We start from the raw sequence: 13,514 nt of genomic DNA, 5'->3' as shown, positions 1-13,514 counted from the left end.
GATCTAACGGGTCAAAACTGGGAAGTGAGAAAACTAAAGCAATATAGAAAAGAGAGCTATTAAAATTGAATTTAATCTGGGTAATCTGCCTTTGTGATTTCTCTACAGAAGTTCTCAGATAAATACTTAGGTATACCACAGAGGTCACCCACAATCAATATCTACACTACACTACGATATTCCTTTAACTGTTACTTTCAAATGTGAAATACACTTCTCTATGGCAACGACGACAGCTCCGATGCTATTTTGTGCACCACCGCTGTCAAGGCAACATTCCTAAATTGTCAAACTTGGAAGTAATCACAACAAGGCTGTTCTAGATTTTAGCCTAGTGAACCAATGGTAAGGTAAGTCTTTCCTAAAGGAAATACTTTATAGGCTCATTGTGCCTTTAAAGAGCCAAATAAGAACAGAGAAGTAGCTCAACAATCTATTAGATCATTCTTAAGTCTTACAAAGCAAGACTTCTCGTATGCCTGAAGGAAAAAATAAATGGTTAGGAAGTATAGCACTTTCCTAGGATGCTGCTTTGTTTGGAGCAGAGCCAATGCGTCGCTTTTTCCAGGATGTACCACTGCCATGCTTCCCCAACCCTCCAAAGTCAAAGCAATCTCTAACATGCACTATTTTGAATGTCTACAAAAAAAATAATTCAACATATTTTCTCTATTAAGCTTTCCAAAAGGGCTGCTTCATTACAGCTGGCACTGGATCACAATGGCTTCCTAATATTCTGATCCTTGTTAAACATCAGGTTTTAAATTAGCAGAGATGCTAACCTAGTCACTGAGAGTTGTTCTTATTTTGTTATTTTTAAAACAGGCAAAGTAAGTTCTAATTTCACACCAGTAATAAAATGCAGAATCTGGATGGCCGAACTGGTACACTCACGCACTGTGCAGGGGATAATGGAAGAACTTATTCCTACAAAATATTTCAGAATTATACAGGTTTGGGCATTTGCTCTGTTATTATCACGCAGCTCTGCGCATCTTGGGAATGTTGATGAAGAAGGTAAGTAGTCAGAAAAATTGAAAAACCCCACAGAAATGTTACAATGTTTCAGAAGTTTTGTTTGTTGTTTTTTTTTAAAAAGACAAAAAAATAGCAAGTGGTCATTCTCATCCCTCCCTGCCCCCATGAAAACACTATTCCCAACCTCTCTCACTTCAGAACTGGGAAGACACTGGGGATCCAGGGCAGGAAAGAGCAGATGAATCAGGACCAGGGAGTTGAGATCATGGTTAATGAAAATGGGAGAGACGGGACTGAGGACCATATTCAGAGTGGCACAGCAGAAAGGTAGAGAGGTGTCCTTTAGGATCTTAGTTTAACGAGCTAAATGGAAAACATGCATGGCTTGGAAAGCTGTAACGCTGCCAGCGGTGGAACTCAGGCAAACTAACTGTGGGAATCCCTGTACACAGCTTTAATGTATGTATTTATTTGTTATAATTAAGGAAATGACACTACTTTTCAGATTTATTTCCCCCTGCACTCCCTTAATCCCACATCAGAACAATTTGTGAAGGATCACCGTTACTCGCATGGCAATGCAAATTTACAGCATTAAACTGACACCTTACATTTACACTTAGAGCATGTTAAACTGACACCCTCAGTTTACACAGGAGGCTGTCCCCAAAAGCAGGTGCAGAGAACCTGATGAGCCCGCTGCTCCTAACCGTGCGGCGTTAGTACGGGAGACAAGTTTCTAGGACACAGAAAGGCCCCCAGGACTGCGCACACGTCTGGGGCCTCTGGGGGCTAAGAGCAACTGCGGCTTAGTGCCATGTAACCACGCAGCCCCATGTTAAAGGAGGGAACTGATCTTGATAGTTTACAGATACACAGGTCCTTATTGAGAAGTTTTGCCAAGAAGCAGAGAAAGTGGTTTTTATCCTGTCCCTCCTGTCTGAGGAGGGGTATGAGAAATAAAACCACAACAAACCATAACAGAGAAGGTGGTGGATTTCATTATTTTCTTGCAGAAATGCACATATTTTGCACTCAACGGTAAACAACTAGATCTGCAGTGCCCTTATATATGTACCTAAGATGACAGCGGGACTTCAAGCGGGTTTGATAAATAACATTACTTACAGAGAAGGAAGTACCTCAATAAGGAGAGAGGCATGGCTTTGTGGTTCAAACACTGGGTAGGCTGTATTTCTCAGTTCAGTTTTTGCCTTTGCCGTGGATCTTGGTGTGACACATCATAGTGCCGCAGTTATCCTTTGTCCAGGGTGACACACTGTACTCCCTTTTGTCTTCTTATAATCTTTTTATCTCTTTGATCAGACACGCTCTTCCCTATGCACACATGGAAGCAGCGTGCCAGTTTCGATACCTTCCCAGTTTCAGCGGGCATTAATAAAAGTCCCATCTTTATCAATGGGACCTTTGTTGACAGTTTCAGCAAGGAAGAGACAAGACCAAATGGGCCATAAAGACAAAACTCTCCTTTCCACACAGCAGACTCTGTTTATTGCTATGGAAAAGCCAGCAGTGCTTCTGCCTGTATCAAACAAAAGCTGTGAGACACGAGACGGTCCTCAGCCTTCATAAAAGTGAAGCTGGTGTCTTTGCCTGTTATCACAAACTGACAAATGCTTTAAAAAGTTTAAACTTGTCATTACCTGCACCTTCCTTCCCTTTATCTCATTAAAACAAAACAACAATAACGCAAAGCACAAAGCAGTAAAGTGGTGACATGAAAATCTACGCCCTGCAGCCCACAGAGAGCCTGACCCCAAGGATTCCGGGGTCCAGCTCCCCCGAAAGCCGCGGGGCAGCACCCACCGCTGCACCCCACAAACCCTCCGCGCTACAAGCCTGAAACCGCACCGGCACTTTGGTTTTAACACCGACAACCCACTCGGGTGCCCACGGAACTGTTTGCAGCTACCAGCACCTTGACAACAGCCGTTTGCACTCGTCTTTCGGAAGCCCGGCAAAACGCCTGGCGTTTCCAGGACGTGCCGGGCTTACTGGGGGAAGGGGATAAAGGAAGAAAGGAAAACCCGTTTGGGAGGATGCGGGACAAAGCGCAGTTAGCGCAAGAAGGCGGGAAACCCGAGCAGCCCCCGCGCGGGCGGAGGCACCTTCTGCCCGCGGAGCCGGCTCGGCTTCTCCGCCGCGGCCGCCCCCGCCCCGCCGCCCCCGGGTGCACCTGCCGCCGGGCCGGGCCCGGCTGGGCTGGGCTGAGCCGGGCTGACCTGAGCTGACTGGGCTGGGCAGGGCTGGGCAGGGCAGGGCAGGGCAGGGCAGCGCCCGCCGCCGCCGGCCCAGCCACCCGGCGCCGCCACTCACCCGCCGGGGTCGCCGCCGCCGCTGGTGTGGTAGGCGGTGAGGACCACGCCGCCGGAGCCGGAGCGCCAGCTCATGGCCTGCGCCGCCGCGTCCCTCCTGGGTCCGCCGAGGCGGTGCGGGGCGGCCCGGCCGCGGCCCGGCGCGGCCCAGCCTCCCGCCGGCGGCGCAGCGGGGCAGGGCCGGGTGACGGCAGCGCTTCCTGCGGCCCGTCGGGGACACCGCCCGCCGCCCTCCGCCGGGCCCTGCCCCGCCTCCCGCCTCGGGCACCCGGGGCCCCGCGGGCGGCAGCGGGAGCGGGCAGGGCTCCGGGCGCGGGCCCCCGCCGCCCTGCCTCCCACCGGCCGCCGGCGGCTCCAGCCGCGACGGGACGCGGCCGCCCGCCCGCCTCAGCGCCAGCGTCCCGTGTGCTTGCGTGCATCGCGTCGTCTTAAAAACCTGCGTTCCTTCGTCAGGCTGGGGTTTGTTTTAAGGCGTCCTGAAGAAATCTGTCAGTGAAAGAAAAGTGGCTGCCGTTGCGGACCTGGGTGAGTTGGCTGGGACGAAGGGGCTGCGCGGCGCACGGGGGCTGCTGCTCCCTCGGGGGCGGCTTGCGGGGCGGCAAAGGCAGCGCGGTAATAAAAAATGATAACGCGTTCAGTGTTTGCTTTGTACGTTGCCCATTTCGCTCAATCACAACGTGATTCTCTGTTCGGTTTAACTTTTCATACACAAAAGCGATTTTTTTTTTTTTTTTTTAATTACAAGCTATCGTTATAAAAATCCCAGCAGGTGATAGCGTCGGGCAAGGACGGGAGGTGACGGAGCTGCCTCAGAGGTGCTGTGCCTCAAACCAGCCGCCATTAGCTCCAAGGTCACGCTCCGCCGACCAGCGACAGCCGGAGCGGGGCAGCGTCGCCTCCGGCTTTTCGGTAGGGACGGCCGCCGCTGCGCCTCGGCACGAACGCTGACCAGATGGGACTCCCTCACTGCCTTGGTAGTAGTTTTGATTTGGTAGGCAGGATCTGCACCACAACACCCAAACCTGGGTTTTCCCATGGCAACCACAACATACCCTGTGTAAATGCGTATGTGACGTTTAGGTTTGTAATTTGTGTCCGCATTCACAGAAGCACATGATTTCTCTGAATTATAATTGCTTTTTGCCATAAGCAAATGGATTACCTTCAATATGAGTGTAACTTGGATTGCATTTCCTTTTTCCTTTCAAAGTAAACTAAAAAAAAAAATGCAACTGCTTTGCTTGCAGTTAAATATCTGAAAAGTTCAGTATGTGAGGTGTTCTGGAACATGCAGGTATCTGGAGTCTGAACCTTCACTTATTTAAACCGTCATACATCAAAATAAGAAAGCTGCATCCAGTTGCAGATGGAGCATGCATTTTTCTGTGCAGCTGTTCTCCAGCACAGTGCTGCCAAGCAGGCGCAGCACGGATCTCAACCTACAGTCGCTGTGAAGTTGCTGCCAGCGGAGAAGCACACAGAAAGAACTTCCCGTCATGTTTGAGCAAGATCAGTTTGTCCTTCAGAGTCCTTGGTGCCTGCAGCTGGTGATTTTGCAGAGTTCACAAGTGACACCCAGACATAACTGGATTTTGTCACTGACTTAAGCAGATAATTCCATCCAGTAGATTTCTTAAAAGGGTGACCTTCTGCAGAACGCCAAACAGGACATCCCCCCCTTCTTTAAAAAGGATAATGTCATCATGAAATTTTGCGAAAAGTCCCAGCATTACAAGAACAGGAAAACTTGGCCAATGTTCAGTGGACCAACCATTACAGAGGTGCCTTTTCACTTCTTACACCACTGAAGGTCAACTGCTGCCTTACTTTTAAGTTCATATGAAGAACTGAGGATAGGGGTGGGTTTTAATAAAGTCTGCATCTTCCGTGGCTTCTATGTTTTATCTGTAGGCAGCTTGTCAAGGTGTTTTGGCTAAAATATTTTTGGTCTGAGATTTGTTAATTTTTTAATCAAAATTTTCACATTTAGATTTTTTAAAAAATGAATACAAAAAAAAGTAGTAGTTCCAACAGATAAGCTTTGCATCCAAATTAGAATGAAGAACAGGCCTGTTTTGAACTATGTGGATTTTTTTAACCAACTCAATCAGGGCAGATCTACGGTGCATATAAAAGAGTGTGGTGCTGTCCCACCTCCCCAGATGTTCTCAGTTTCTGAAGGGGTGGGTAATGAGAAGGCACGGCTTCAGTCCTTCAGCAACGGCTTCAGCAGCAGAGCTACAACAGCTCAAGCAGCCGTATGCGCCAAGAGCAATGCACGGGGACACAATACCAGCATGTACCTACTCACACGCACGCACAGAAAAACAAGGACATGAAGCCACTGCGGAACTCCCTGTCCTGCCGCTGCAGCAGCACAGCACTCTCTCCACGTCTCTCAGCCTATGTCCAAGCAGCAAAAACTGAGTCCTAACTTCTCACATAAACACACAAACAGGACACGTCTGTTTTCACTGGTCACTTCAGCAGTACATCAGCATGAGGTGAGACACAGCCTATTAATGTCTGTCGCTACACCGATCTGCTGGTGCCTCTCGCTCTTTCTTCAAATGCACATGTCAGTTGTCAAACAGCCTATGCAGAATGCAAAGTATTTTTGTTAGGGACCCAACCTTTCTCTTTTAAACTGAACCAAGAAAACTAAAAATGTAAATACCAGCATCCTTTGGACCCGGCTATTTCTAAAATTTCAGATAATTGGTTGCATGCCAAATAGCCCACTCAGTTTTAAAACTTCCTTTAAAGAATAGCTGAAAAATAACAGAAATAAAAGTAAAAACATTTAAAACATTCTGTGTCTAACGAGTGCTCTCCAAAGGCCTTTGCCCAAACTAAAATTATATATTAGGTGTTACAAGAACAAAAATATAAACAGCTTTTTCTTTGATAAGCATCTTAAAACGCATCGAAATTAAGGCACAACATAACATGCCGCATGGCCGCTGTAAAAAGAAGAATGCAGAAATGAGGTATAGCTAGTGTGGTGTCACCAGGGCCTGCTCAAAGAGGCCTTCACTGCAAATGGAGAAGGGGAGAATCTGCCGTGTTCATGGGCCGGGCGGGGCGGGGGCAGACTAAGAACAGCAAAACCCAGAATTAGTTTGTACCAGTCAATTGGAGAGTAGCTTTTCTAGCTTTTCTAAGTATATCACAAGGAGGGTGGGAAAAGGATCTACAAAGAGGTAAATTCTATTAATAAATGAGAATTGGGATTAAATTACTCATAAAAGCACCAGAGATACTGATTCCCTTCTTAAATCTGTCTTTAACATGGCACGCTTCAAACATGGAAGTGGATTTAGGAGCTTAATTCTAGGCACACTTTCTTCTTTACCATGTTGGACAACTTGATAGGATCAAACTCTGTACTGCTATGACAGCGTAACACCAGCATCGTTTTCTTTGATGAAATTATTCCTGATTTACAGTGGAACCAGCTGTTCTACTGGAACCAGTGGAACCATTTTGACCTACAGATGTATTATTGCTGTAAACCGACATGAGTATCACCACACTCTTTCACCGGTATATCTTCTGCCTAAACCAACTGATAGTAATTACTGAGTTTGCAGTTGATATCCATGTTCTTAACAAGGTAAGGGAATGCTTATTTGGAAAGTAAGATTGTTTGTGATCACCTAGATAAGAATGCACCAGCTGAGGCATGTAGCTTTATGTGATAAAAGGACATATCATCGAGGAAGGAGTTTACAAATCAGTCTATCTTGCTACAGAATCCAAGACCCCTTCAAAAAGTTTAAAAATTCAGATCAAGATATTGTGCAGTGCCTTTACACTTAATATAGTCAGTCACCAGAGCCAAGCAGATCACGCAGGGTTCTCATGCTTAGTGCTCTCTTTACAAAGCAATGGCTAAAAAGAGAACTTCTTAGCAGTACCAGCCTTCATCGCTGCTTTACAGGGTTTGAACATGCATGTGTTCAACATGTGCTTTTGACTCTTCACTGCAGAGTCATTTTTTTCCTTTTTAAAGTTTTCGCAGATAAAAAAAATAACACAGAATTTCATAATTTGTATAAATATATGATAATATATTTTATATAGGTGATGGGTGATTTTTCACATTCTATGTTGCTGATGATGCATCAATTACTGGCTTGAGGACACAGTAAAAGGTGAGCTTACAAATTCGAATCCACAGGCTGACTTCAATGGCAGTAGATGGATTGGATTTATTCCTGCTGAGGTCCAGAAATCCCTGTGGAACCAATGCAGTGCTGCAGTGAAAGTACCACTGTACTTCAGGACTTTTAAAACACATTTTTTAATTCAGGAGAGTTTCATCCTTGCCCTAGCATTATCTACTGTAAAAGTTGTTCAGATGGGTTTTAAACTGAGCAGAAAACGTCTCATCAGCTCACTCACCTAATTCACAAATAAAATGGCAGCATTTCCACTGTACAAATTGTGTTTCCAGGGTTCCAGCTAGCAGCCAGAAAAGACATGAAAGGGAAAGTTATTTGTATATTGTATGGTGAAATCTAACCGTTATTAAGCTTCACACTTCATGTGTTGTTGCACTCCCCTACATAAAGAACCACAGATGTGAACAGTGTTCTGCAGCCATTAATAACCAATGCTAGGAATAACATAAAAAGGAATATTACAGGTTAGATACTCAGGGTATGATTTCTGTTACTTAACTCTTGATGTCTACACCCATGCAAGTGATTTTATGCTCCACCGAAAGTCTGTGAAAGAAATGTACTTTAAGAGGGTAAAATCCTACGTCCTAGACCTCCGCTTTAGGACATAAAGATGAATCACGCTCTAGAATCGGCAAGGACTTGGCCACAGGTAAGGGAACTGACACGCTCCCGGCTTTCTGAAAGTTTTCACCTTCTCCCTCACTGCCCTCCACATACATATTTAAACAACTGGTTTGTTTCCCACAGCAAAAAGAAAAGAAGAAAAGGAAGGGACACTTAGGGTTCCTCTCTCTTCCTGCACTTTGCTCTAAAATGTATCTGGTGCACTCTGGTGGCTGCTTCGGTAATTCTTAATTCCATGACTGCAAAAGGTGAAACAGTAACTATCAATGCTGGTTTTGAGATTATCCCTATGAATACTAATGACCACATGAATTTATTCCAGTTTATCCAGTTTGATTTTTCTTGAATGCACCCCCTGGAGGAATTCAGATCTTGCCCATCTGCCTACCTTACATAAATCACAGGGGGCTGAGTGGTTGAAGTTCTCATCTCACCTGCTTTACGTTTTTGCTCATGGTCAGACAGCTGCTGAATTTTACCCAGAGGTATATCAGTTCAGGGGTGGTAATTTACCCACATTTATTTGTAGTGTGACCTTGCACAAACCCTTGTATCAATTCTTGCTTCCCTTTCCCTATCCATATAATGGGGCTATAATATCTAGCTATTTACAAGGATTATTCACCATATGTTCAATTACATTGAAAGGCACCAAAAAATGCAGCACATTACTTCCTATTACATCACTATGTTTACTTTCTTTTGGTGTGTGATTTAATAGGGCATGGATTTCTGTATCCACAAGCACAGAGAACAGATGATAAATCTAGTATACTTCGCGTACCTCCACATGAGGTATAGGACTTTTGGGGAAAACTTAATACCACAACTGATGTTTCATGACGCTTTTGGAAAAAAAAAAAAGGAAAGTCAGCATGAATGTTGGGCACCACAGGATTTTCACTGGTGACTCTGAACGCCCCCTTTATCTTGAGCTAGTTTTGATAAAATTTTGGTTTTATAAGCCATAACTTCACATATGCCACTCATTATGAAAAGACAAGTTTATATTCAGAATGTAATGGCCTCAGTCCTTCTTCATTCTCCCAAGGTGTCACCTAGATGTGGTGCACACCGAACGCATTCACTGCATAGGTAGATATACTCTACCAGCATATGAAATAAAGATGAAACTCTAGAGCATGGTATTGCATATTCCTGTTCAATCCTATTTTACATTTACACAAGGCAGCTGTATGACCCTTCAAAAAGAGTTTTTCTGAGTTAAACATGCTACATGCTTTTGGTTTTCTTTCAGGGAGAGATCTTCCATCCTCCTGACCATCCATGTTGACTCTTTCTGCATCTGTTCCAGTTTGAATTAATCTTTCTTGAGCCTGAGGGCCCTGAACTTGTAGTGCGACTGTGACCTCATACAATATCACAAATACTCTCCTGACTGTATCACAAATACGGTATTGTGGAAAACATTAGCTTTTCTCGTGGCTGCTTCTCACATTGGTGCTTATAGTCCTTCTATGACTGACTTGAACATATGCGTGTATGATACAGTTTGAGCAGATTTTCTGACTGGTTTGCACATCGAAGCTCAGCCTGAAATTTCTTATGAGGGATATGTACAGAGTGGTAGGGGGCATTCACTTTGTTGTGTGTGGGTGCTGTCACATGAATGCAAGAAAGCCTGGGTTTGTCTCTTCTCTTGGACTCTGCAACCAACATGAAACCCACTGGAGAGGCAGGAGCAGAGAAGATTCCCGTAACTCACAACTCCACCTCTCTTCTTTAAGTCAGGAAGTAGACCCCTATATTGAGCATTTGGGGTGTAAATGAATGGATGAACTGACCAGCTGAAGACTCCTCAAGTGAGATGGAGATGGTGCTAGCAAGTGTGGAGAGCATACTTGAAAATAAACATATGATTTGCTGCTTTAAAAGGCAGGCTGTATCCATCACTCAGGTTCATGGTCTCTCAGCCAGCCCCACCCACCCCCCAGCTTTAGATCAGGTTTGAGTAAGGGCTGGGATGGTTTTTTCAGTCTACACCTGGCTAGGAAGTTGAAACCATGCTCTCTCTCACACACGTTCGCCAAGACAGTCTGCACATTGACTGGGAGCTCTTCTCTTCATTACCCTCCTAATTTTGCTGCTGCCTGCAGATTTGATCACAGCTGAGTTGGCAGCACAGAAATATCTGGTGAAGTAAAACATACAGCAGTCACGAAGGAGAAGTTTCTTCTGAGTTTAGTCAGTCAGAAAAGCTCATGAAAATTGTGACACAATGCTAAACTGAGCAAGCCAGAGCCATCCAGAAATGTCGCTATAAGCTGAGAAGAAATGCTTCAGAACAAAGAAATGAACAATTGTATGAGTCATGGGCTGTGAGAAAGAAAATCACTTCTCTGTAAGGGCTTCAAAACTGAAGATTCCCCAGTAAAACTTCAAGTTAACACAAAGCAAAATATTCTTAGTTCTTTCTTATTGAAAAAATATTCATTTTGCATCATTCTCTTTCATCCCAAACAAATCTTAGAAAAATGTTTCCTTCTCTCACATTTTACACAATGCAATCAAATTCAGCCACCCTTAATATGGAATATTTCAAGCTGTCAGTATTATTTTTGCTACTTAGAATTGAAAAAAATCTTCTGAGTTAAACACAAATTTAAAAAATTATTCGTATCAACTCAGAATTGCGTTTTCCAGAAATTTAACTAAAATCCAAGAAGGACACCATACTTTAATCGCATGTGAAATCCTGATTACAGTTTGAGAAATATCATATTAGTGGGACAATATCTCTTAAAACCCTGTCTGTAAGTACCAGAGGAGGAATAAAAGTCCCCACATTCTTGCTTGTCTTGCCTTTTTCATCAGCTTACCAGGCTTGTTTCTGTTATGCTTGCATTCTCTAAAATATCAATTAAAACAACCAAAATTTTTTCTACATCTTTTGCATAAATTAGGTTTGACAGAAATGCGTAACATTTGTAATTTTGAATTCGAGTGTAAGTATGTGATATCTGCGATTGGAAGCTATTTTCCAATAGCATTATTGTAATAAGGATTGGCCAAATTTTGAACAAAGAAATTTCACAAATGTAAACTGTAGGGAAAAAATTATTATTTGTTTCTGGTAGTATTTCTGACACTTTTTATTTGCTCTTCATAGCTATTAAAAGTAACTCTCATGTAACTCTCGTTAATACTAACTACAAGGAAAATTAACAAGAATACTTGTGCAAAAATATGTACACAAAATAAATATTTGAGTTTTTGTTTCTTTGTGATTGAAAGCAGCTAGTGAGAAAGCTGAAAAAAATACCAGTCATACAGCAAGAATAATAAAAATTCAAAGCACTGTTACAGCTGTACTATAGTACCGTGTACCTAGCAATAACTATAAAGTTCATGAGTATTTCTAGACTGATGCATAGCCACACACACTAGTCACAAATGATTTTTAAAAGAGCATCACATTTGTAGCCTCTAAGGCCTCGGTCCTCTAAGGGTACATTTGTGACAGTTACATATTACTACATTCAATAAATCACTCACTGTAGCTAATTTGCTCATATCTGACTGCAGAGAAATCATGATAGACAGGTTTGTAGAGCAGAGTTCAGACAGAGCTACAGAAATACAAGGCAAGAATATACTACCACTGCTGTGTATTTTGGACGCAATTGCTGGTATTACGGAAGACTAAACTTGAAAGTTTGCCTACATCAGGGTATCATCTGCGTAGTTTCTGCAGGAAAAATATAACATTTGCAGTCCATTTGGAAGATATTCGCCAAAAAAATGGTATTTATGTTATAGCGGTTAGATTTACTTTTATTTAATATAGTATCTTACTCTTTAATAACTCACGCTATGTACAATACTGTTCACCATATGCCAGCAAAAAAAAAAGCTGAAGTATCCTTTAAACAAGGATGCATATGGGGAAAAGCAATGTCAATGTATGTAAATGTAAACATATATATAACATTTAAATATTATGAGGGCATCTATGCTCAAGTCTCCTGAAACTTCAGTCTATGAAATGCAATTATAGCTTCATTGGGAGAAATTAATACAGTCACAAACAAAAGCGGAACGAGAGCGCACAGCACAAAAGAGGCCGGGGAAGCGGGGTGGTTTGCGGAGGAGGATGCACACAAGTACCCAGCAAGAGGGAAGAGCACCCGGGGAATGGCTGCGAGCCATATGGCTGCCAAAGGGAAGCGGGCGCCGAGCGAGCAGTCACGACGTGTGGCTGTGTCAGGGTTTGGTCTTTGACAAGGACCTATCTGCAGCCCTTGGCTAGTGCTCTCAAATCAGGGGAGGGTTACGTCTTGGCACTTGAAAATCAATGGAAAGGGTGCTACTAACTTGCATCAGTGGAGGTATGCGTTTTCCTGAGGTACAGAAAGCAATTCCCAGGGTCGGGGAACACCACTCCTTATACACGTCGTATTTTTACTAAATACAAAATCAAAGTGCCAGAAGGCACTATAATCTGGTCACTGATATTTCCAACTCTGAATTTGTGTGAGTCCACCCATCTCTTATAATGGGACAAATTATCTAAAATATGAAGGAACCATCAGCTTCTCTCTTCTATCCTTCCTTGACCATAAAAGAAAGTGCTGTATTACTTTACAGACTGTGAACTTGTGTGTATGGGAAACAGAGGCAACGAGGTGAGGACTGCATTTTGCATTAATGAAAGGTAACATTTTTGAAGGGGCACATCATTTCCAGCTAGAGTATCATCGCTTCATCAGTAATTATACATTTTAAGAATCCTGTAGAGTAAGTAGGCTGCATAAACTTTTGGTTTTACCTCTTTCCAAACTCATTTTCTACCATCTTTAAAACTGAAGTGTAAGAAATAAGCACGTTGAGTAAATTAAGGTATTTCACAAATTCTCATTAAAAGAGACTCATCTTGTATGTGAGCATGCATGACATTGAAACTTGGTAGAAAATATTACAAAGAAGATACTTCTGATACCATGAGCTCTGCTGCTCTTGCGGGAATTTAGCACCTATTTAATTTAACTTTGTTTTGGAACATGTTACAGAAGTACGTGTGGGGATAATCATCTGTAGGAGCTTTCATCACCTGCTGGCTGATGTACAAAAGCTTCAACTACACACAACTACCTCCGCTCCGGGAGAGTCTACGATTTTCCCAGAATTATAACAGTGATATTAACAAATATCATAAAATTACATTTCTGTTAGTTTAGCTGGTTAGAAGTAATCAAGTAGTAATCATATGAAAATTATATGGTGTTTTGCTTCTCTTTGTGCTATCACATATAATCTGGGTTTAAGAGGACAAGTTACAAGGTGAAAGACAAATCAGAAACATGGTAAAACCAACACACATGCCACAAACACGCAAGCCTCAAATATTATACGTTTTTTCTCTCTC

At 43.2% G+C, this 13,514-nt stretch overlaps 1 protein-coding gene across 3 annotated transcripts in view; it reads right to left on the bottom strand.

Annotated features, from left to right (window-relative positions):
- The window catches only part of ARHGAP18 (Rho GTPase activating protein 18), a 99,748-nt gene that overhangs the window by 68,083 nt on the left and 18,151 nt on the right, over positions 1–13,514 (bottom strand). For 2 of the 3 annotated variants that reach the window (XM_064447311.1, XM_064447310.1), the window contains exon 1: positions 3,316–3,496. The exons of the other annotated variant lie outside the window; for it this stretch is intronic. In XM_064447311.1, coding sequence (XP_064303381.1) covers positions 3,316–3,389 — 74 coding nt within the window. In that variant the 5' untranslated portion in view covers positions 3,390–3,496. Of the gene's footprint in view, positions 1–3,315; positions 3,497–13,514 lie in introns of those variants that run through there. 3 annotated transcript variants of the gene reach the window in all.

Source organism: Phalacrocorax carbo, chromosome 3, assembly GCF_963921805.1.
Source record: "Phalacrocorax carbo chromosome 3, bPhaCar2.1, whole genome shotgun sequence".
Classification (NCBI taxonomy): Eukaryota; Metazoa; Chordata; class Aves; order Suliformes; family Phalacrocoracidae; genus Phalacrocorax; species Phalacrocorax carbo.
The sequence above is the reverse complement of the archived record's forward strand: the minus strand, read 5'-3'. Positions and strand labels throughout refer to the sequence as shown.